This window comes from Melospiza georgiana, chromosome 17, assembly GCF_028018845.1.
Source record: "Melospiza georgiana isolate bMelGeo1 chromosome 17, bMelGeo1.pri, whole genome shotgun sequence".
Lineage (NCBI taxonomy): Eukaryota > Metazoa > Chordata > Aves > Passeriformes > Passerellidae > Melospiza > Melospiza georgiana.
Window position 1 is genome coordinate 9,186,009 of NC_080446.1, and position 21,739 is coordinate 9,207,747.

At 57.0% G+C, this 21,739-nt stretch overlaps 1 protein-coding gene across 3 annotated transcripts in view; it reads right to left on the reverse strand.

Annotated features, from left to right (window-relative positions):
• Nucleotides 1-1,110: 1,110 nt before the first annotated feature.
• SRC (SRC proto-oncogene, non-receptor tyrosine kinase) overlaps nt 1,111-21,739 on the reverse strand; it is a 29,358-nt gene continuing 8,729 nt past the window's right edge. Inside the window, exons 2-14 of one of the 3 annotated variants that reach the window (XM_058036196.1) lie at nt 18,123-18,197; nt 13,504-13,753; nt 12,830-12,929; nt 12,348-12,365; nt 9,009-9,107; nt 8,167-8,270; nt 6,488-6,637; nt 6,073-6,228; nt 5,732-5,911; nt 5,575-5,651; nt 5,053-5,206; nt 4,808-4,939; nt 1,111-4,306 (exon numbers count right to left, since the gene is read on the reverse strand). In XM_058036196.1, coding sequence (XP_057892179.1) covers nt 4,098-4,306; nt 4,808-4,939; nt 5,053-5,206; nt 5,575-5,651; nt 5,732-5,911; nt 6,073-6,228; nt 6,488-6,637; nt 8,167-8,270; nt 9,009-9,107; nt 12,348-12,365; nt 12,830-12,929; nt 13,504-13,744 — 1,620 coding nt within the window. In that variant the 5' untranslated portion in view covers nt 13,745-13,753; nt 18,123-18,197 and the 3' untranslated portion in view covers nt 1,111-4,097. The remainder of the gene's footprint in view (nt 4,307-4,807; nt 4,940-5,052; nt 5,207-5,574; nt 5,652-5,731; nt 5,912-6,072; nt 6,229-6,487; nt 6,638-8,166; nt 8,271-9,008; nt 9,108-12,347; nt 12,366-12,829; nt 12,930-13,503; nt 13,754-18,122; nt 18,198-21,739) is intronic. The other 2 variants (XM_058036198.1, XM_058036197.1) reach the window with 2 other exon arrangements.

Consider the following 21,739-nt stretch of genomic DNA (forward strand, 5'->3'; position numbering starts at 1 on the left):
TCTCCTGAGCCAGGCAGACACAAACATCACTCAGGGTCACAGTAGCCCTGCCCTGCAGCTTTTCTCTGCCACCAGGTGGTTTCCCAGCCGTGGGAGGCAAGCTACAGTCAGGTAAGGACTTCAGCCCTCCCCCAGAGCCTGAAGATTACCCCTTGGCAAGAGGGTTTTGCTACTCAGTAAAGGCAAATCCTCTGGTAGTAGGGCAAGGGAGGACAGATGGCTCAGGTGCCACCCAGACCTGCTGCTGGAGGGGATGAGATCCAAGTGACAGCAGGCTGTGTCCTCTGAGGGAGCACATGCTGGCAGCCTCCTGTCCACCCCTTGTTACCAGTGAGTAACAGGCACTGTGGGAGCTCTGGTGGCACTGCCAGCAAAACCTGAGAGCCTGACACAGGGGGACAGTCCTGCTGTGAACCAACCATTTAACTACAGCACCCTGCTCCTGCCCCAGGAGACCTTCTGCTGCATTTAGGCTGTGGGAGAGACCCCAGCCCTCAGCACAACTTGGGATTTGCAGTTCAGGGCTCACCTGTGTGCTCAAAAACATTTATCCTGTGGGAGCCAGGACTCCACACTCTTGGGGAGTGCTGCCACTGAGCTTTGGGTAAGTGAAGGGGATGCTCAAGTCAAACAACAACTCCTCCTTGCCATTTTTGAGCCCATTGCCAACACAAACTGCACAGCACAGGACCCCTGCCTCCTCACTAGAGCTGCTCAGGGGCAGCCACAGCCCCACCCCAAGGCCCTCTTAAGATGCTTCAGCTGCTACTGAGGCTGAGGACAACACAGGGAGAGGAGGAAGCAAACAGTGCCATAGGCAGGGCTTGGAAGTTCTGAATCCAGTCCCCTCATCCCCTGCACACAAATCACCTCAGTTCTGAATCCAGTCCCCTCATCCCCTGCACACAAATCACCTCAGTTCTGAACCCAGTCCCCTCATCCCCTGCACACAAATCACCTCAGTTCTGAATCCAGTCCCCTCATCCCCTGCACACAAATCACCTCAGTCCCCTGCACCTCCCCAGAGGTCAGGCTGGCAGCAGCACCCTGGCCTCCCCCAGCACCCATCTCCTCATACACAAGCTACACTTCTGTTTTGTGAGGTCTGTTTGTATTTAATTATCAAATAGCAAAGTATTTACATCAACGTTAGAGTTTCAAAGCATCTCCACCCCCCCACCACCCAAAAAGCTGGACCTTTTCAGGTTTTTTTTCCAAAGTTGTATTATTATCCAAAAAGAAAAAAAAAAAAAAGCTAAATATTTTACTGAGACACCAAAAAAGGCAAGTGAGGAAGTGAGGGGAGCTGAGGAGAGAGACACAGATCCACACATTCTCTGCATAGTCAGTTGGAGATCTTACAAAAGACTGTGTAAAAAATGGTAACAGCAGAGGAGAATGACTTGTAGGATTTTATGGACCCCAGGAAGCCAAAGAGCATCCTAAGGTGGGGGCTCCCCTCTGGAGTCTATTGGCTTAAAAAGTAACTTGGCAGACAGAATGATGGAGGGGAAGCTCTGCATTCCCAGGTCATGCTGGCTGTGGTGGCGAGTCTGGTGATGCTGGGTCCCACCACAAGCACTGCACAGGAACACGCATGGACACACGGACATGTGGACACACAGCCCCGTGGAGGAGGGCTTCTCTGGGATTGCCTTACTGCCCTGAAGTGTCCCCAGCACATCTCCTTCACCAGATCCTGCTGAAAGCCTGAGGGAATTCAGCCCTCCTGGGCACCTGCTGCCCTCTGGGAAGAGCCACACGCTGCACTGGCCCTCCTGTCCTGCTGCACCCAGGGCCCTGCACGTGCCACACAACCAAAGGCCACACCACAGAATATGTGCTTGCCTTCTCTCTTCCCAGCTTCCAGACCAAATCTGCCTTCCACATGTTACAGCTGTAAAAGGTTTCTCCCAGGGATAGGGATTTGTGTAATTCAGGCAGAGCTATGGCACAAGCCACCCCTTGGAACAGCCACCATGGGACAGGGATCTGTGGCAGCTGCCCATCCCAAAAGGCTGCAAACATGGGAAGACCCAGAACACTGAGGTTTGGGGAGTCCCTGCCCAAATGCAGAAATGCCAACACAGCAAACCTGCTAGGAAAGGAAGGGGGGAGAAAAGGCTCCAACTCCCAAAATCATTTAAAAAAAATTCATTATCCAGCTGCTGCTCTTCAAGCTAGCATGTCCTCTCCATACTGCTGAAGAGTCTGTTCAAACTGACTTTAAAAGCTTTACTATTAAAAAAGGAGCCACCAAACAATCAACCATGTACTTGGTTCATAAATAAGTGGCTGGGTCAAACCACACCAGGGCACTGTGGGAGGGAGTGAGTGAGTGAGAGGCAGTGGCTTGCCTGCGTCCTGCTCTGGTGGAGACCTGGGGAGGGGTTTTGGCCACCTCCTGCCCATGCTTGGGTCCCACCCAGCTTTTGTAGGACACTGGCAGCATGGCAGGGGCTGGTGAGGGGTGGGTTGGGTCTGCTGCCTGCCAGGAGGCTGTGCCAGAGGCAAACACCATCCCAAAGGTGATGGGGAGGCACAGAAAGCCTGAGGGCTCAGAGGAGGACACAGCCACTGGCTCCCCTCTCCAGGTCCTTCCCTCCAGCATCGCTGCCCCACAGCATCCCCCAAGCCCCCAAAACCCTTTGGGCAGCATCTGAAGACCCCCAGGTCTCTCTGAGCAAGGGTCTCTGGGACCCAGGAGGTGAAGGAGTGAAGCTTTGTGAACCACCATGGTGAAGGCTTTCCAGCAGGGTACAGCCACAGGACAGGGAAAACTGACACATGCAATGAAGCCAAGGTCTGGGGCGGTGCAGGGACCACTCAAGGGTTATGTACAAGCAGGTGCTGGGTGGGAGAGGGCAGGGGATGAGCCTTGCCTGCCTACACCAGGGATCAGCCCCGCAGGGTGGGTGTGGGACAAAGCTGAGACAAGGCTGAGGCCTCTGGGAGCGAGCAGAGGCGAGATGAGGATGCAAATGTGGCACAGCACTTCCAGAGGGGGGATGTGACTGGGGATGCTGCATGAGGACTGCTGCCTGGAAGCTGAGACACAGTGGGTAGAGGGAAGGCAGCTAAAAACACACCAGGTGGACAAAACCATCTGTGAAAGTCGAGTACTTCCTCCAAAACATTCCCACACCCAGAACACGACGTGGGCCGTGCACCCAAGCACCACAGTGGCACTGGATTTGGTGGCAGGGCCAGCCCAGGGGACTCTGCTGGTGGGAAAGCTGGTGGCAGAGCTGGGGAGGGTGGCTGGGGGGTACTTCCCAAGGGTCTGGCTGGAAGACCTGGAGCATGTGGAGGGGCAAAGCACAGCAGGGTGAGGGCTCTGCTGGTATCCCCAGTCCTGCTCCCCAGAGAGGCAAGATGTGTCCCTTGGGGGAACAGACATAGCTGGAAGATTTGATCGTGTGCTTGGGTGCTCCAATGGGACAGTGTTGGTCACTAGAGCCTGGAGCTGTCACATTTCAGAGTCCCAGAACCCACCAGCCCTTAAGGTCATGGTGAGGCCAGAAGGACCACCAGAGTTCTGCTGTCATCCCTTGCTGCCACCACCACTCTGGCACATCATCCCATTCAAACCAGCTTGGAATTGCGACATCCCTGTGGTAAAACATCTCTGCCAGCACCCTTGGGAGAGCTGGAGCCAAGAGGGAGATGGTGGGGAGGGTGAAGGGGCAGGGAAATTTGTGCTGATTTAGAAAGGGGTTGCAGGAGACTGAGACCGTGTGTCTGAGGTGGGGTGATGCTGTCCCTCAAATCCTCCTGGCTCACCCCAGAGCTGTGAGGGGGAAAGTCTCCCAAAACCCAAGTCTCTTGGCAGGAGACGCTCTGCTTGCCCTCCTGAGCTGGCTGTGTTGGTGCCCACAGGCTCCTCTCGCCAGCAGAACAGCGCCGCTTCATTAAACACGGGCCACAAGTCTTAATGAGCGATGGGGGATCCCAGGGGCTCCCCTGGCTGCATCTGCACACAGTGCCCTGTCCTGCTCAGGGCTGCTCCACAAACACAGCCCCTCGCTGGGGAGGCCAACCCTCGGCGCCCCGCGCTGGGGACAGCGGCGTCCCTGGTGCCAGGAGGAGCCCCGTGTCTATAGGTTCTCTCCAGGCTGGTACTGGGGCTCTGTCGAGGTGAAGTAGTCCTCCAGGAAAGCCTGCAGGTACTCGAAGGTGGGTCTCTCCTCCGGGTCCTTCCGCCAGCACTGGCACATGAGGTCGTGCAGGGACTCAGGGCACTCGGGCGGGCAGGGCATGCGGTACCCCCGCTCCACCTGGTCCAGCACCTCCCTGTTCACCATCCCTGTGTGCAGCCAGAGGAGACATGGCACTGGTCAGAGCCAGGCCTGCACCCTGCCTGTGCCTGAGCAGAGCCAGGCCTGCACCCTGCCTGTCCCTGAGCAGAGCCAGGCCTGCACCCTCCTTGCCCCTGATCAGAGCCAAAGGCATCCTCCCTGCCCCTGAGCAGAGCCAGGCCTGTACCCTCCTTGTCCCTGAGCAGAGCCAGGCCTGCACCCTGCCTGTCCCTGAGGGACACCAAGGGTGCACTGCCAGGCCCGCCTTAGGGGCAATCCCCATGACCCAGGGAGAGAAGAACCCCAGGCCTAGCAGCACTTGTCCCTTGTCACCAGACTAGAGCAGGACAGGGTGGTTGGGATGCTGCATCCTGGCCAATATCTGCTCACCCCATAGGGCAGGATCCAACCTGGGAAGAGGCAGCTCAGGGGCAAGCACTGAGCATGGACAGCTGGTGTTGGGCATCACAAAGGGGACAGGGCCTCTGCCAGCAAGTGCCAGCCCTCACCTGGGTATGGCACTCTGCCCTTGGTGGTCAGCTCGGTCAGGAGGATGCCAAAGGACCAGACATCAGACTTGATGGTAAACCTGCCGTACAGAGCTGCCTCGGGGGCCGTCCACTTGATGGGGAACTTTGCACCTGGATGGAGAGGCAGGGTGAGGGGGTGCCTCCAGGGCCACATGGTGGCTCCAGGCACACACACTGTGGGACCAGTGGCCATTGCTCTGGTGCCAGCAGCCCTGGGCACGCACCTTGCCGAGCCGTGTACTCGTTGTCCTCGATGAGTCGTGCCAGGCCAAAATCAGCCACTTTGCACACCAGGTTCTCCCCCACCAGGATGTTGGCTGCCCGGAGGTCCCGGTGCACGTAGTTCATCCTCTCCACGTAGGCCATGCCTGATGCGATCTGTGGGGAGCAGCACATGGGGCACTGTGGCTGACAGGATGACACGAGGGTCCCCAGGGACAGCCTGCCACCACTGAGGGGAACAGGCCTGCAGTGGGACCCAGCTGAGGTGTGGGGAACACCAGCTGCCCAAGAAATGCAGACTTCGGTTTGTTGGCCAGGGAGAGCTGGTAGCAACAGGAACAGGCAAAATGATGGTCCAGGAGTGCAACCCTGCTCTGGGCTGAGACCCAACAGGGGCACCCACCAAGCGAGGCTGCAGAGCACCCCACTGCCTGACCAGTGACAGCCACCACAGCCCAGTGAGGGGCTCAGGCAGACAGTGTCCCCACAAGGAATGAGGGAGGCCCAGGGATGTGCAAACCCACCTGAGCAGCCATATCCACGAGCTGGGGCAGCCGCAGGTACTTGCCCATCTCACCCTTCAGGAAATCCAGGAGGCTCCCTGTGAGAAAGACCATGGTGAGAGCAGTCCAGAGGAGCAGAGCCCCTCATCTGTCCCCCCAGTGTCCCTCCCCTGCTCACCCTTGCTCATGTACTCAGTGACAATGTAAATGGGCTCCTCTGACACCACAGCGTAGAGCTGAACCAGCTTCTCGTGTCGCAGCTTCTTCATCACCTGGGCCTCCTGCAGGAAGGCCTCTGGGGACATGGTGCCAGGCTTCAGTGTCTTGATGGCCACCCGGGTGGTGCCATTCCAGGTCCCTGTGGCACAGGACACGCTGCTCAGGACACACGTACAGGGCAGGAAGCTGTGTCCCTCCCCTGCTCCCCACCCCACCACCAGCTCCAGGCATCTGCCAGTGGCTGGGGACAGGATGCAGGTGGTGACACGGAGGGGACAGCAGGGTGGCAATGGTCCTTACCCATCCACACCTCTCCGAAGCAGCCCTGTCCCAGCTTGACCTCCAGCCGCAGCGACTCCCGGGGGATTTCCCAGGCATCCTTGGCAAGGCCTTGGGTCTGGGGCTTGGACGTGGGGCAGATGTTGGTGAGACGGTGGCACAGGCCATCAGCATGTTCTGGCACGGGAAGGGACAGCAGCAGGGTGACACCTGGGTACTTAGGCATGCGATGTCTTTACCCACAACTGTCCTGTGAACACCCTGGGGACCCAAACCCAAACCCTCTGCCTGAACCCAGCTTTGCACCACAGTCCCACACAGCTGCTCTGGTGTCCCCTGTGCAGCAGTGACTTCCAGCAGCACCCACCCTGCAGCAAGGGCAGGGACAGCACCCAGGGTGCCCCCCAGAGCCCAGGGGACCCACATGGCTACCCACTGGAGTAGTAGGCCACCAGCTGCTGCAGGCTGTTGAACTGGGTGCGGGAGGTGATGTAGAAGCCGCCGCTGTCCAGCTTGCGGATCTTGTAGTGCTTCACGTTGAGCCCCTTGGCGTTGTCAAAGTCAGACACAGAGAGGCAGTAGGCACCTGTGGGCACAACAGAGGGGCTGCAGGGGATGTGCCATGGGTGGGTGCTCCCCATGGGGTCCCGCTGCAGGGCTGGGCATGGAGGTGCTGCCTTCACCCAAAAGCACAGGATGGGGAGCAGCTCCTGGCTGCACCAGCTGGCATCACGTGCCAGGGAGGAATGGCACACATCCCCCAGCTACAGCCATGCCACACCATCACAACCTCAGCTGCCCTCTGCCTGCACAGCAGCTCTGCCAGCAGCCATCCTATGGGATGTGCTAACAAGGGGAGAGGAGCAGGCAGAGCCAGGCTGGGGGGAGCTGCTGACCAACAGCTCCTCAGTGTCTCAGAGAGGAGCTAAGGGGCTGGTGGGCACAGTTCCCTGTCACAGACATCTTTTATGAAAAATCCTTTCCTTAGGATTTCTCCTCCTGAGAAGCTGGGAGGCCTCAGGAACAAAATGTAAACAATGGTTATCTGCTGCTGTGGAATGCAACAGGTGCATCTGGGATTGGTCTCATGTGGTTGTTTCTAATTAATGGCCAATCACAGTGAGCTGGCTGGGACTCTCTGCCCGAGACACAAGCCTTTGTTATCATTCTTTTTTTTTCTATTCTTAACTGGCCTTCTGATGAAATCCTTTCTTCTATTCTTTTAGTATAGTTTTAATATAATATATATCATAAAATAATAAATCAGCCTTCTGAAACATGGAGTCAGATCCTCATCTCTTCCCTCATCCTCAGACCTCTGTGAATTATGTCACAGTTCCCTCCTGCACAAGTGCCACCATAGGCATTGCTTCAGGAGCCTGGCTCTGCTCTGCCCACATGAGAAAAATGTGGTGTTGCTGGGGCCACAGATAACAGAGGGCAAGATGTATGCTGCTGCTTGAAGAAGCTGCTTCCATCAGAATAAAACAAATAGTGAAAAGTTCAAGGCATAAAAACCAGAAAGGAACATCAAGGAGCTTTTCCCAAAGGTGCATTTGGAGCCAAACTAAACCAGGTAAGAAACATCCTCAGGCAGTAAAACCTCAAAGATCACAACTCGCACTTTCCGAAGTGTCAGACTTGAAAGGACTAAAGTTCATCATTCCCTCAGCCTGGCTGCCCAGGCAGCACATGTTCAAGATTTTGTCACTATACAGGGACCAGGAGAAAACAAAAAAACCATCTAGTTGGGGATGTACAAAATCCCAGCCAAATAAACCACCAACAAAAAAACAAACAGGAAAAGAGACCATCCTGCCTGGTGGTCTTGCCAGAGTTGGTGAGACCCCTGGCTTCCACCCTGCCATGAGCTGAACCACCTCTGAGAAGGGCATTCACCGGGTGGGCAGTGGTGGGAGAGAAGTGGCCACATCCCACATGCCCAGTGGTGTAACAGTGCCTTTGGCACAGGCATGTCACCGGTGATGTGATGGCCGCATCAGCATTGGCTCCCTGGAGACCAGCACCAGCAGCAGCCACTGAGGGGACTCAGGGTACCCCCACACCCCCCAGAGAGGATCTCCTCCAGGCCAGCAGCCCCCCAGCCCCGCTCACCTTTCGTGGTCTCGCTCTCCCGGACCAGGAAGGTCCCTCGGGGGTTTTCGGGGTTGAGCAGCAGCCGCTCGGACTCCCGGCGAGTGATCTTCCCAAAATACCACCTGCAGGACAAAGGCAGGGGCTCAGCCCCTGGCACTGCCCCCCTCCACTGCCTGCCCAAGCAGGGGGCTCAGCCCTGGCCCTCCCACTGCAGGTTTGGGAGAGCAGGGGCTGTGTCTGGGCTCGGGCACCTCAGTGTGTGTCACATCCCCACACAGCCCGGGCTGGGCATTGCCTCCCTGCCAGAGGGGCTGGAACCTTCCTGCCACACCTTCAACTCAACCAGGTTACTCAAAGCCCCATCCAAACTGGCCTTGAACACTGGCAGGGATGGGGCAGCCACACTGGGCAGCCTGTGCCAGTGTCTCACCATCCAATGGGTAAAGAATTTTTTCCTAACATCTAAATCTCTCCTCTTTTAGTTTAGTTGCCCCTTGTCCTTTCACAGGCCTCTCTGCCCGTGTAAAACACCTCTCTGTTTTTAAGAATCCCTTTAAGTTCTGGAAGGCTGCAATGAGATCTCCCTGGAGCCTTCTCCAGGCTCTCCACAAAAACCAGAGCAAAAGCATCCACAGCCCTGCTATGCCACCACTCACCCCTCCACCATGCAAGCACGCTGCAGCACTGCACTATGGCCTTAAAGAGAGCCTGGTTTGCACATTCACAGGGCAAAACTAACAAAAAGGAAACACCCAGAGGGCTTGGAGGCTTCTCCCAGGAGCAGGGCAGGGGTGGAGGGGAAGCGCTCAGGGTGTGTTTGCTATCACTTGTCTATAAACTGTCTAAAAGATGGCAATTACTCTTCAGCCTGGATGGAGTCTGAGGGCGCCACATAGTTACTGGGGATGTAGCCCGTCTGTCCTGTAGTGAGGGAATGAGCCAGCCACCAGTCACCTTCCCTGCAAGAGAACCAAAACACACTCAGTGTGGAGCCAGGAGCCCCCCAGCCAGCCCCTCACCCGCCCACAGGCACCGGGGCAGGATGAGCCAGCACAGAGCCCCACTGGGAAAAGGTGCAGCCCCAGAGCCCCACAGCCAGACCCAGCCAGGAGAGCTCCTGCTGCCAGCCCCTGCCCCTGGCTCTGTCTGGGTGAGCTCTCGCTCCTGGGGCCATCCATCCACATATGGAATGCTTTAAACCCGAATCAGGCGGGGCAGCCAGCAAGCCAAAACACCTTCAGAGCCACCTGAATGGGAAGGGTATCTGGCTGGAGGCTGGGGGGCACTGGGGGTCCTGGCAGCAGGGAGCAGCAGGCAAGGGGAGGGACAGGAAACGTGGAGCAGCGACAGAAGGATGGCAGCGATTGGAAAAGGAACCAGGAAAACCCAAGGGAGTTAGTTAAACACAGGCTGCAGAAAAGCAGCAGGACAGGGCTGAGGTTTGTGGTCTGTGGTGTCCAGCCTGGATGCAGCAGGATCTGTCCAGCCCGGGTGTCCCATTCACAGCCCCTGCAAGGCTGCAGCCCGACCCTGAGCCTCCTGCTGCCCCAGTGAGGGCTGTGCCTGCACAGCCATGAGCGAGGCTCCTTGTCGCTAAAAACCTGCAGCTGAGCCCCAGCCAGCCCTCCTGCCCCGGGCACAGTGACCCCAGGCATGTCCCCAGGAGCTGGAGGGTGCTCTGCCCTCCTTCCCACCGGATGGGGCTGGAAAGGACAACAAATAGAGAACAAGAGCACTGCAGGAGGCGGCTTCCCCTTCCTGTGGACAGCAGGGCTTTTCCTCCCACCACCTGCATCTTCTTGCCCATCAAAGACAGCCTCTGAATTCATCCTGACCACAAGGGAGACGAGGCTACGGGAAAGTGCAGATTCGTGGGAACGGCCCCGTAAGGATACAAGAACTTGGCAGGACAACCTCCACAAACAAGCTACAGAAAAACACCAATAACCTCAGCCACCACTACAAGGAACACCAGACCACATCCAGACCCATCCCTGACCCTGCAGACGTGTAAACCTCCATCCTTGCTTCAGACTCATCAGCTGCTTGTGACCTGTGCTTTTCCCAGCTAAACCAGTGATGCTTCAAAGCAATGGGATAACCCAGACATGGCCCCCAGCTCCCTGTGATGGTGCCACTTGGTGGGGACCTTCCAGGCATCTCTTCCTACTCACAGAGCTGGGCTCTGCCCCTGGAACAACCTCACAGCAGCCCTGGATGATATTTTAGCTTCTTCCAGCCCCAGCACACCTCACTGTGCTCCTCAGCCAGGGCTGTTTCCCCAGTCACCTTTACTGAAGTGGCTCTGAAGGGGACAGGAGGCTGGTTGGGCTCCTTTCCCACAGGACCATAGTAAACATCTGCTTGAAAAATGCCCAGCTTTTGACTTGTGGCTTTATTCCAGCTTGGCCTGCAAGGCTACAAGCTGGGAATTCAGCAAAACAAACTATTCCAAAAATGTCTCAGTGGGGAAAAAAAAAATAATAATCATCATCATCAAAACAAAGCATTTCAACAATTCCCTGCACAATCTTACCCAAAATATCCTACCACATCCCAGCTGGCTGCCTGCTGGCTGGGAGGAGACTTCTTCCCACTGGAAATGGTACCACAAGAGCCCTTCTGCACTGGGTGGATTGGTAGGATGACCCAGAGCAGGGAGGTGAGGGATGTGGAGGCTTCTCATCTCACCCTGAGCAACCCCAGCCCCGTCAGGACAGCCAAAATCTGGTGCCACCCTGGCCACTGTGCCCAGCACCTGCCAGCCCTTCCTGGACTGAACCCAAGTGCCCTCCCTGCAGCTCCAGGGCACTCCCTGTCCTGCCAGGGAGACCAGAGGAAAGGGACATCACACATCTGTCTGTGGCTGTCCCCCCAGTGCAGCAGCCTGAGCTGTTCCCAGACTGTGTGAGCATCTCTGGGAGGTCATTGAGAAGAGTGATTCACCCCTGAGCACTGCACAAACTCCCAACTTCCTCCACCACCTCTCTCCTTGTGGAAATCTCACCCACACAGGCACTGGGAAGGCTGGCAGCCACATCCTGCACCCTCCACCAAAGGACTGTGTCACCAACAAAAGCCCTTTTGCTCCCCAGGGTGCTGCAGAGCCCATCACAGACTGAGCCTTCCCTGTGACTGAGCCTTTGACAAACAGCAGTAAAGGGAAGAAAAAGTGTGGAAACCCCAGAACTGATAAAAGGTGAAAAGAAAAACCCCTCATAAATGGGCCTGATCTGGACCCCCATGGGCAGAGCTCACTTTGCAACAGCCAGAGAGCAGAGCTCAAGCATGGGGCTCACACACTGCTGAGGCTGAAAGTAAGAAGCACCAAAACTCCCAAATTCAGGCTTTTCCTACAATGTTGAAACGCTGCACATCCCAGACTTCATAGATGAAACAAACCATTAATAAACAGCACTGGAACAACGAGAACAAGGATCAGATTGAAAACATGTTTGAGCCACACTGCCCAAGCACTGCAGGAGAAATCTCACTCCTGGGATGTTCCCTCATCTTTCCACCCTTTGACTTTGCTGTTTTGGATGCCCAGGTTGGAAGGCAGCAGTGGAGGGGGAGCAGGAGCTGCAGACCCTCAGGACCCTGTGGCAGCTCCACAGCTGGGGACACTGGGGACATTGGCTCTGCCAGCCAGGCTCTGGCCTGTGTGTGCCTCCTGTCAGGACAGAGCACACATGGGGTTAATACAGGATCATTTTTAGGTGCATCTTCCAGCTGGCCACGCTGCCCTGCTCATGATGGATATGCTGTGGTGACCAGGATGGGGAGCAAACCAGGGGGTCCTCAAACCAAACCCTGAGGAAATACTTGAATACCAGAGCCACTCATGAAATATAAAAGTAAAATTTAAAAAATGCAAAAGAAAAATGCAAAAGGCAGGAGGTAGTGAAGAGCCAGCTGGAAAGAGAATGCAGAGGGGAGCCACACATGGGACAAGGAAAGGGGATGGGTTCAGAGCTCCCAGGTGCAGACACAGCTCTGATGGAACATTTCCCCAGCATGGGAAGGGACTCCCTGCTCTATTCTGGTCACTCAAAGAGGACAAATGCAACCAACCACAAAACCATCTGGAAACCATCTCCTCCCAGCCCTGCTCCATCCAACCTGCCCTCAAGTGGGCAGCAGACAGGCTTTGATCATTTAGGTCACTTATAATAACAGTAAGAATGTGCAATACACACCTGACATCCACTTTTCTCCTAAACGACAGCATGGAGGGAGAGAAAGAAAGAGTCAAGAGAGAAGCTGAGACCAGAGACAGTGTACAAGCACAGGGAAAAGCAACCATGAAGCTGAGGGAGGTGTCCAGGCCAACAAGAGGCAGCTGAGCATGGATGGGGACAGGACTGGTCAGGACTCTGCTGGAGGGCACAGAATGGCTCTGTGGTGGCACAGAATGGCCAGCAAAGAGAGGACACGGCTTGGTGACAAGGCTGTGAGGCCACAGTGACCAGCAGCAGGGTCAGGAGGATGAGGGAGCAGGCAAATGACTGCTTTCAGTGTCAGTGTCCTAGGACCAGTCACCGCGTCCGTGTGCATTTTGGCACATCCTCTGAGCACCCATCCATCCCTGGCACAGCTGGTCCTGCCAGGCTGGGCTGGGGCTCCACAGGAGGGACAGAGGTGACAGCTCACCCCTGGGCTCGGCTGCAGGGACACTCACGTGTTGTTGATGATTTGCAGGCGCTCTCCTTTCTTGAAGGACAGGTCGGTTTCCGTGCGGGACTCGTAGTCATAGAGCGCTACGAAGGTGGTGACTCCCCCTGTGACAAAGAGCACTCAGGAGGGCACAGCCACAGGGACACTGCCTCCCACTGATAACACAGACCTGCTCCTCCCCCAAGCCCAGTCCCTCAAAAACCCCAAACCCCAAGAAGCTGGACACAAACCGATAGGGATGTGCCCCCTGTTGACGGAGTGACAAAATTATGGTTTGTCCCCTTTAAAAGGAAACAAGCCCAGAAGTTTCACTCCTCAATTAAGTGAAAAGACATCTCATAGGACCTGGGGGACTTCACCTCAAACTTAAGGACAGCTAATTGGACAGGAGCCAAGAAGTCCCACCTGAGCAATTTACTAGAAAAAAAAGAGAACAAAGAAACTAATGGCTTTTGTGAGGTGTTTTACCAGGGGCAAGGACCTTTTGCACCTGGCTTGGTTTTTCTCAGTAAAGAGTTTTGTTATTTTGCCTTTTATTAAAACCTTTCTGTTTCCAACACTACCACAGAAGCCATCCTGCTGATTTTATGCCTTCTAAAGCAGCTGAGCTGGCTTGAGGAGACCCCTATTTCACAAACCCACCACGACCCCACCCTGGTGAACCCCAGCCCCACGGACCAGCCAGCGCCCCGGCGCGCTGCGGCGAGGTGACGGTGTCAGAGGTGTTGAAGCCCCCAAAGAGCTTGGACTCAGCAGCCATGGTGCCAAAGGATCTGCTGGGGGTGCGGTGGGCATCGGGGGCAGCCGCCTTGCTGGGTGTCTGCGAGGCTGGGAAGCCCCCATGGTGGGTGTTCTCCGTGGGCTCCAGGCTGCGCCGCCTCTGGCTGGGGTCTTTGGGCTTGCTCTTGCTGCTCCCCATGGTCCCGGGCTGGAGGACACACAGAGGGCTTCTATTATTATCATCATCATCATCATCATCATCATCATCGTCGTCACCATCATCACCATTATTATTATTATTGTCATTGTTATTATTACTGTAATTATTATCGTTAAGAACAAGAAGTTGTTTCCCAGGGCTCGAGTGACAGATGCCTGCCCACCAGGAAATGAAACAACCTCTGGAGTCAGTTCAAGCAGCAGCTGCTGGGCAGTCTGGCCATGCTGCCCTTGCCCTGGGATACCATTGCCCCTCATTAGCACGGAGACACCTCCTGTGTGGCTGCAGCAGGCAGAGAAACTGTCAGGACACGGTTTGGGAGCAGAGGGAAGCATGCTGAGCTGTGGGAGGGCAGAGCAAAGATGCTGAGTGTGGAATCTGGACCTGTGCTGAGACTGTGGCAGCTCTGGGCCAGGCACCTGCCATGGGACACAGCTCAGTCCCCACGTGTTTCCTCCTACACATGAGTTGCTACCAGGATGGGGATTTAAGTACTGAAGACAGACCTTTGAAGTCCAAAGCATGCAGCCAACAGGATAAAAGTTTAAATCAGAAGCAGTTTCAGGCACTTTGCAGCTAAGGACCAAGGGATCTCGCTTTTATATATAGTGAAATAGTTTATATATAGCCTTCCTTTCCACTCAAGACCACACTCTATAAATACCTTCAAGGTAATGACATAAATGAAGGCAGGGAATTATTTGCAGTCTCTAAAGATGGCAGGATACCCAGCAGTGTCCTGAAGCTATGGCAGGAAATATTTAGGCTAGATCACGCATGGCAGGAGGGAAAAGGGAGGTGGAGACAAGCAGGGAGGAGAGCAGCTCTGATAAGAAAACAAGCAGGGAAGCAGCAGAGGAGGCAGCTGCTGCCCACGGGGTGCAGACCTGGACACAGAGAGGCTTTGGGAGGGCTCAGCCTCATCCAGCAGAGGGTTTTGAGCCCAGCTTTGCAGAGAAGCGCAGGCTGAGCCCCCCAGAGCCATGGGCAGCCCCAGCAGCCTGCACAGCCCCAGTGCCAGTGGGGCAAAGCCTTGGCTCTTGCTGTGGGAAAGCTGAGGGGTGCCAGGCACAAGCTGCTCCCTGTCCCCCTCGGCTCCCCTCCCACAGCAAGGGCTTTGACTGACCATCAGGGCTTATTTCCCAAAAGACACAGTTTCCATCTCCTGCTCTCCAGCTCCCACACTGCACAGAGGACCAGCAGTGTCCTTGTGTGACCCGTGCTGGCAGGCTCAGATCCTGCCATGGTTTGGGAAATGTAATAAGCTGAGTTTTTCTGGGCTGGGTATGACTCCAGCAGCCACTCCAGTGGGCAGCAGAGCTGTCCTTCCTCCTGTGGGTGCAGGTGATGAGGAGGGACCATGCCTCTATCTGCCACAGGACTCAGTCCACCCATACCTGTGCCAGACTTTGGGGGTCTCAAAGCAAATAAGGGTCAAATAAAAGCTTTGGACTTGCAAGTGGTCACTTCTGGCAATTCAGAGGCAGATCCTGCAGCCAAGGGGAAGGAGTCTGCCCCATAAATGCACTCTAAAAGCTTGTTGCAGTAGGGGAGAGCAAGACCTGAGGAGTGATGACAAGGAGCCCCCACCTCCCTGTCCCCAGCCAGCCCCTTGCTCACCTCTGCCCGGGGCTCTGGCACCCACTGGGGCTCCCGGGATGCCAGTGGCAGTGCAGGGAGAAAAGTGGGAGCATGGCAGGGCTGTGACCGTGTGGCTTGTGACTCCCCACGGGACAGTGAGCCAGAGAAGAGCTGCTCAGAGTTTCCCCTGCAAGCAGCACTTCCCCAGGCAGGAAAACACCCCAGCCAGGGTGGTGGGTTAGCAGCACTCTGGGGACACAAGTGTCCCCAAGCACATTTTCTGAGCCTGGGTCAGAAAATTATTTATCAGTGTGCTGAGGAAATCAAGGTATAAAACAGTCAATATGCCCAGAGATTAGATAGAAGCAGAGCACAGACAGGGGACAGGGACTTCCCTAAAACAGGGGGTCCTCACCTTCACACCTGTGAGCCTGTGGATGTGCAACTTCCAGCCATGTCCTGGCCAGGAACACCATGAACTGTGAGTTCATCCCTCCTCACACAGCAATCTGGGCAGGGAGAGCTCCCACCCTGCCCTGGGTGCTGACCCTCCCAAGCAAGGGCTCTGCTGGATGTGCTGGTCACTGGGACAATGCCCTGGCAGGGCTTTGGCTGCAAGAGCCAAAGATGGAGGAGCAGGAGGCAGGAGCCCACAGCTCCCTGGGGAAGGGGCTGCAGAGCCCCACTCCAAGCTCTCCTGTTGTTTTGCATGTGAATACCTACACACTCTGCCTTCAATCTGCAAAATACAGGCTGGCAACCCCAAACTGTGCCCAGGGACACTGGCAGCCTCGAACCATCCCCACTCTGAGTCGTGGGTACTCAACCAATACGACCGTTTTGCTTTATGGCTTTATCCCTGTGGCTCTCCACCTGTCCCCAGGGAGGAGAGGGGCTTGAGAAAACCCTTGCAGCTCCCACACCCCCTTGGCAGCTGGAAAGGAAAGGGTGCAGATTCCCCTGAGAGAATGCAGGGTTGTGCAAGAGCCTGGCAAAGGAGTGATTAATGACAGCAGGAATGTGCTGTGCACTCAGGTCCTCAGGAGGCACCAGGGAGAGATCCCCCTGCCCCTGGCACAGTCACCAATGAAAACCAATGAAAACCCCTCTGGAGTCAATGGGAAAAGGAGGAAGTGTTGGTGGCTCCCAGCACACCCCAGCAGCATCACTGGGAGCTGTGGGATAGCAGCCAGACTGCAAAAACCACCCATTGCCAGGAGCTATGCTGGGTATATGTCTAATAAATTTATGTCTAATAAATACAGCATTTCCACACGCAGCAGGCTGCAGGGATGCTCAGCACCAGCAGCACCCAGCCAGGGCAGCCTGGCTGATGCCCAGTGGGATTCTGCCCTGCTTTTCACAGCTGACAGCGCTGGGATGGGGGGCTCAGCATCGCTCCCCACCCCTTGCCTTTCAGCAGGACTGCCCCTGTCCCCCTCCCAGGGCTTGTGCAGGGGGCTGGAGCATGGCCAGCGCTGCCTGTGCTCGGCTCACAGCTTTCCTGCGGCGGGGATTAGCACCCCGGGCACGTTGCAGCCTGCAGGAACTCCCTGCCTTCCGCTCGGGGGGCAGCGCCAGCGGCACGGCACAAACCAGCACCGGCATGGGCTGTGGGGGCTCAGAACCAACACCAGCATGGGCTGTGAGGCTTCAGAACCAACACTGGCATGGGCTGCAGAATCTCAGAACCAACACCAGCATGGGCTGTGAGGCTTCAGAACCATCACTGGCATGGGCTGTGAGGCTTCAGAACCATCACTGGCATGGTCTGCAGGGCCTCAGAACCATCACTGGCATGGGCTGCAGGGCCTCAGAACCATCACTGGCATGGGCTGCAGGGCCTCAGAACCATCACTGGCATGGGCTGCAGGGCCTCAGAACCAACACTGGCATGGGCTGCAGGACCTCAGAACCAACACTGGCATGGGCTGCAGGACCTCAGAACCATCACTGGCATGGGCTGCAGGACCTCAGAACCATCACTGGCATGGGCTGCAGGGCCTCAGAACCATCACTGGCATGGGCTGCAGGACCTCAGAACCAACACTGGCATGGTCTGCAGGGCCTCAGAACCAGCACCAGCATGGGCTGCGAGGCATCAGAACCTCAGAACCATCACCAGCATGGGCTGTGGGGCCTCAGAACCATCACCGGAATGAGCTGAGGCCTCAGAACCAGGACGGGCATGGGCTGTGAGCCCTCAGAACCAGCACTGGAGTGAGCTGAGGCCTCAGAACCAGCACCGGCATGACCTGGGAACCCTCAGAACCACCACCAGCATGGGCTGTGGGGCCTCAGAACCATCACCGGTATGGGCCATGGGGCCTCAGATCCAGCACCAGAGTGAGGCGGGAGCCCTCAGAACCATCACCAGCATGGGCTGCAGGGCCTCAGAACCATCACTGGAATGAACTGCGAGGACTCAGAACCATCAGTGGCATGGGCTGTGAGCCCTCAGAACCATCACCAGCATGGGCTGTGAGCCCTCAGAACCATCACCGGAGTGAGCTGGGAGCCCTCAGAACCATCACTGGCTTGGGTTGTGGGGCCTCAGACCCATCACTGGCATGGGCTGCAGGGCCTCAGCTCCACCAGGAGCACTGCAGAGCACTACTGTGCCTTCTGCACCTGCAGCCAGCCCCATGTCCACCCGGGATGCTCCAGGGCCCGTCTGGCTGTGGCACAGCACGCATTGCCACCGCTGTGAGCCCCCCAGAAGGTGAAACAGCCCAGTGCCCGGTGCCCACTGCCCGGGCCATGGGAGATGTCTTACCGGTGCTTTCAGCTGCAGCCTGGCCGCAGGGTGGGGAGGTGCTGCCAGAGAACTCAGCTCAGCTCCCGCTGCAGCCTGCGAGGAGAGGGAGCGTCAGCACCGCGGCAGCCCCGACATCCTCTCCCACCACGCCATGGTTCACTGCCCAGGGCTGCCTTCATCATCCTCCTCCTCCTCCTCGCCACCCCTCCGGCGAGCTCACACCGCTCGCTCTGATCTCTGCTGTGTGAAGAGGGGATGATTCTCTGCTCCAGTTCATCAACCCCACCGGAGATGGGAGAGCAGGCCCCAAGCCATGTCCCAGAGCGGAAGGGGAGCAGAGGCACCCCCAGCCCAGCAATGGATTTTTCAGGGGAAAAGCAAAGCCGGTTCCTCCAGACACACCAGCATTTCCAGCCCTGCTGCTCCATCTCCGGACAGCCACGACCTGCGGCAGGGCACGGTCGGCCACCAAGCAGAGACCTTGTCCCCCGAGATGAGTCATCTGCTCCAAGAGCTGAGACAAACCAAGCACAAGGTATGGGAGCAACCTGTGCTGCTCAAGCCTGACTCATCCAGAAAAGCGTGTTTTAGCTAAATTTTTCAAAAAGGACGGTTTTCTGTCACAAGTGTGCGTGATGGGGGGACCCTAGTCAGCAGCAGCAGCCTGGGGCAGAGCTGCAGGTGGAAAGCAGAGGAGGACATGGCCCTGCAGAGCCAGGGCAGCCCCTCTCACCTGGCTTTGCCACCTTTTCCCAGCCCCAGCTCCTGCAGGAAATGCTCCTTCTTCTCCTACAGAAAGGAAATTCTCTCTCCAACCAGCCCTGCTCACCCAGTGCTGGGCAGAAGCTTCAGCCACCCCTGAGGGGCTCCTGCTCCTGCACAGAGGGGATTCAGACCCTACTTCAAGGCCCCAAGCAGTATCCCACCAGGCTCCTGTCCCAGCTGGAGCCCAGGTTTCACACCTGATCCAAGGGCAACATCCCGGGTTTCACACCTCATACCAAGGGAATATCCCAGTGTCTGCATGCAGGGGCCGTGCCCCACCGCAGGTTTGTTTTCATGGCCTCCCCTTCCCCCTACTAATAAGTTTTGTCACTATTTTTAGTGCATTTGATTAGGATAATGAGTGGGAGCTGACTGACAGCTCTTTAAGACGTTGAATGGTTTGTAATTTGTACTTGACAAATACTGGCTGGCAATGATTGCACAGCGGGATGCAGGGGGGAAGCTGCAGCCCCAACTCCAGGCTGCAGCACATACAAATAAAGCTGTGCCACGTACACACGTGGTGCCCGTGTCCCTGCCCCCAGACATGCTGTGACACGGGCCACAAGAATGATTAGACCAAAAAGAGCCAAAAATGTCACGAGGAAAATCCAAATATGCCTCAGCCTGGGGTCAGCCATGTGCCAGAGCAGCAAGATACCAGATCTGCTGATGGGGAAGGGCAGGTCCCTGGGTGGATGGATGCACCAGCAACCTCATGGTGACAGATTTGACTGTTTGATGGCTGAAGGTGGCTGCTGTGGCAGCAGCCTGGCACTCCCTGGCACATCTGGCACAGTCCTGCTGCTCACTTGGCAGTGGGGCTGCCATCCTCACCAGCTCATCACTGGCACAGCCACAGCCAGGCTCAGAGAACACCAGCACTGCCATCCCCACCTATACCCTGTGCTGCTGGCTCTGCATTTGGGGTCTTCCCTGCCTCCATTCCTCCCTAGACAGAGGGGAGGGTGCCAGGGCTGAGCAACTTGCCCGGGGCAGAGGCCGCAGCAAGGAGAGGCCAGCCCAGTCCTACCCTCTCCAAAAGCAATTAAAAATGAAGCACACTCGGCTGCACAGCTCAGCTCGGATCAGATCACGGTACGCGAGGCAGCGGCATGCCCGTCCTCGCTGCCGGCGCTGGAAATGCCACCTGGAAATGCCACCTGGACCGCCCAACACCCACGCTCCGGGCTGTCTCCCCCAAAAAATTAACTGGCAAGCTGGATGGCAGGAAAAGGCTCCATCCTCTGCCCTACCTCCCCGAGGAGAGATGCGCCGGCAGCTCCGCGGCGAGCCCCGCTCCGGCTGCTTCCCTGCTTTCCTGGATCGCTCAAGGATACAATGGCCGTGGTACGGGCAGGCTGACAGCGCAGGGGAAGCGATCTTATCGCCTTCGCAAAGACACTAACAAAAGACACTGATTGGGAGCAGACAAAACACGGCACAGGCAGAAACCTTGGGAAATGCCGCGACAAGCTGGGGCCCAGCACCAGACACCGAGCCTTGGGGAGGGAAACATCTCTGGCAATGAAGGATTGGAGTCCTTGGAGCTGCTCCAGAGCCGGGGGTGCTGAGCAGGATGGGGGTGCTGGGGGACAGGGGGCGAGGGGCTGGGAGCACCAGCACCCCGGCACTGATGGAGGGAGACGAGCTGAGCCGTGTCCTCAGCCCGCAGAGCCCCGGTGAGATTAATCACGGCGACTGTCTCGCAGCAGACTGAAAAATGAAGCGTGCGGGACGGCGGGCGAGACAAAGCAGCCTGGCGGCACCCAGCCCATGGCAGCCGGCACCGGGGACAGGGAGAGGCACGGAGCAGCGCTCCCGAGCACACCCAGCCCCTCCATCCACCCCCTGGCACACAACCAGCCCCTCCCGGCCAGGGCAGGGCCAGCCGGGGCAGATCCGTGCGGGATCAATGGAAGCTGCCTGCAAGGGGGGCATTCAACCAGGGCTCCCAGGCTGGAGCAGCCAAAGGGCACTTCGCCATCCCCCGTGTGCCCCTGCTTGGGTGGCACCATGGGGCAGCAGTGCTGCCCAGAGAGCAGGCTCAGTGCTGTGGGTGAAGTCCCAGCTTGGTCAGCGCTGCCATTACCATGGTACCGAGGTGGTCTTTCAATCATCGAGGTGTCTTTTAATCATCTCAAAGGGGCACCCTGTCCCCTTCCCTGCTTTGCTCTCTGCTCCCTCCCCACATTTCAGTGGATGCACAGCCCCGGATATGCTCACAGAGCAGTTTCCCCCTCTGTCCCAGGGGATGCTCCCGGTTTTGTCCTTTCCCACGGCAAGCATCCCAGCTGGGGGCCAGCGAGCAGCAGCACAGCCCCCGTGCTTTGGGGACAGCCTGGCTGCCCTGGCTCAGCCCACCATCCCCTCTGCCACCTGAATACACAGTCACAGTCCCCAGCCAGTGACAATCCCTGTCCCCTGTCCCTGCCATCGGGCTTTGCTCAGTACAGGACAGGGAACACAGGCTCGTTTCTGCCAGGCTGGGACCAGCCTCACTGCAGCGAGTCCCAGGAGCTGTGAAAAGGGGGAGCTGCTGCCCCAGCCCCAAAGTGGGGTGTGATGCTGCAGACCCTGTCCCTGCCCAGATGACGCAGCGAGGACATGTCTGGCTCGTGCCTGCAGCCCTTCTCCTCCACAAGGACACTCATTCCTCACCTGCACTGATTCCTAAAACAGCAGGAACAATGCAGGGATGCTCACTTATCTCTCAGCTCCAACCAGGAGCAGCCACAGGCAGGTGTCCCCAGTCCTGATCTCTGCTTCACCCAGTAACAGCATGTTGAAGACATCTGAGCCAAGGCAGTCCAGCCTTCCCCTGGCTCCCACAGCTGATGGAGAGCTCTTCCAGATGAAAGAATGGCTGG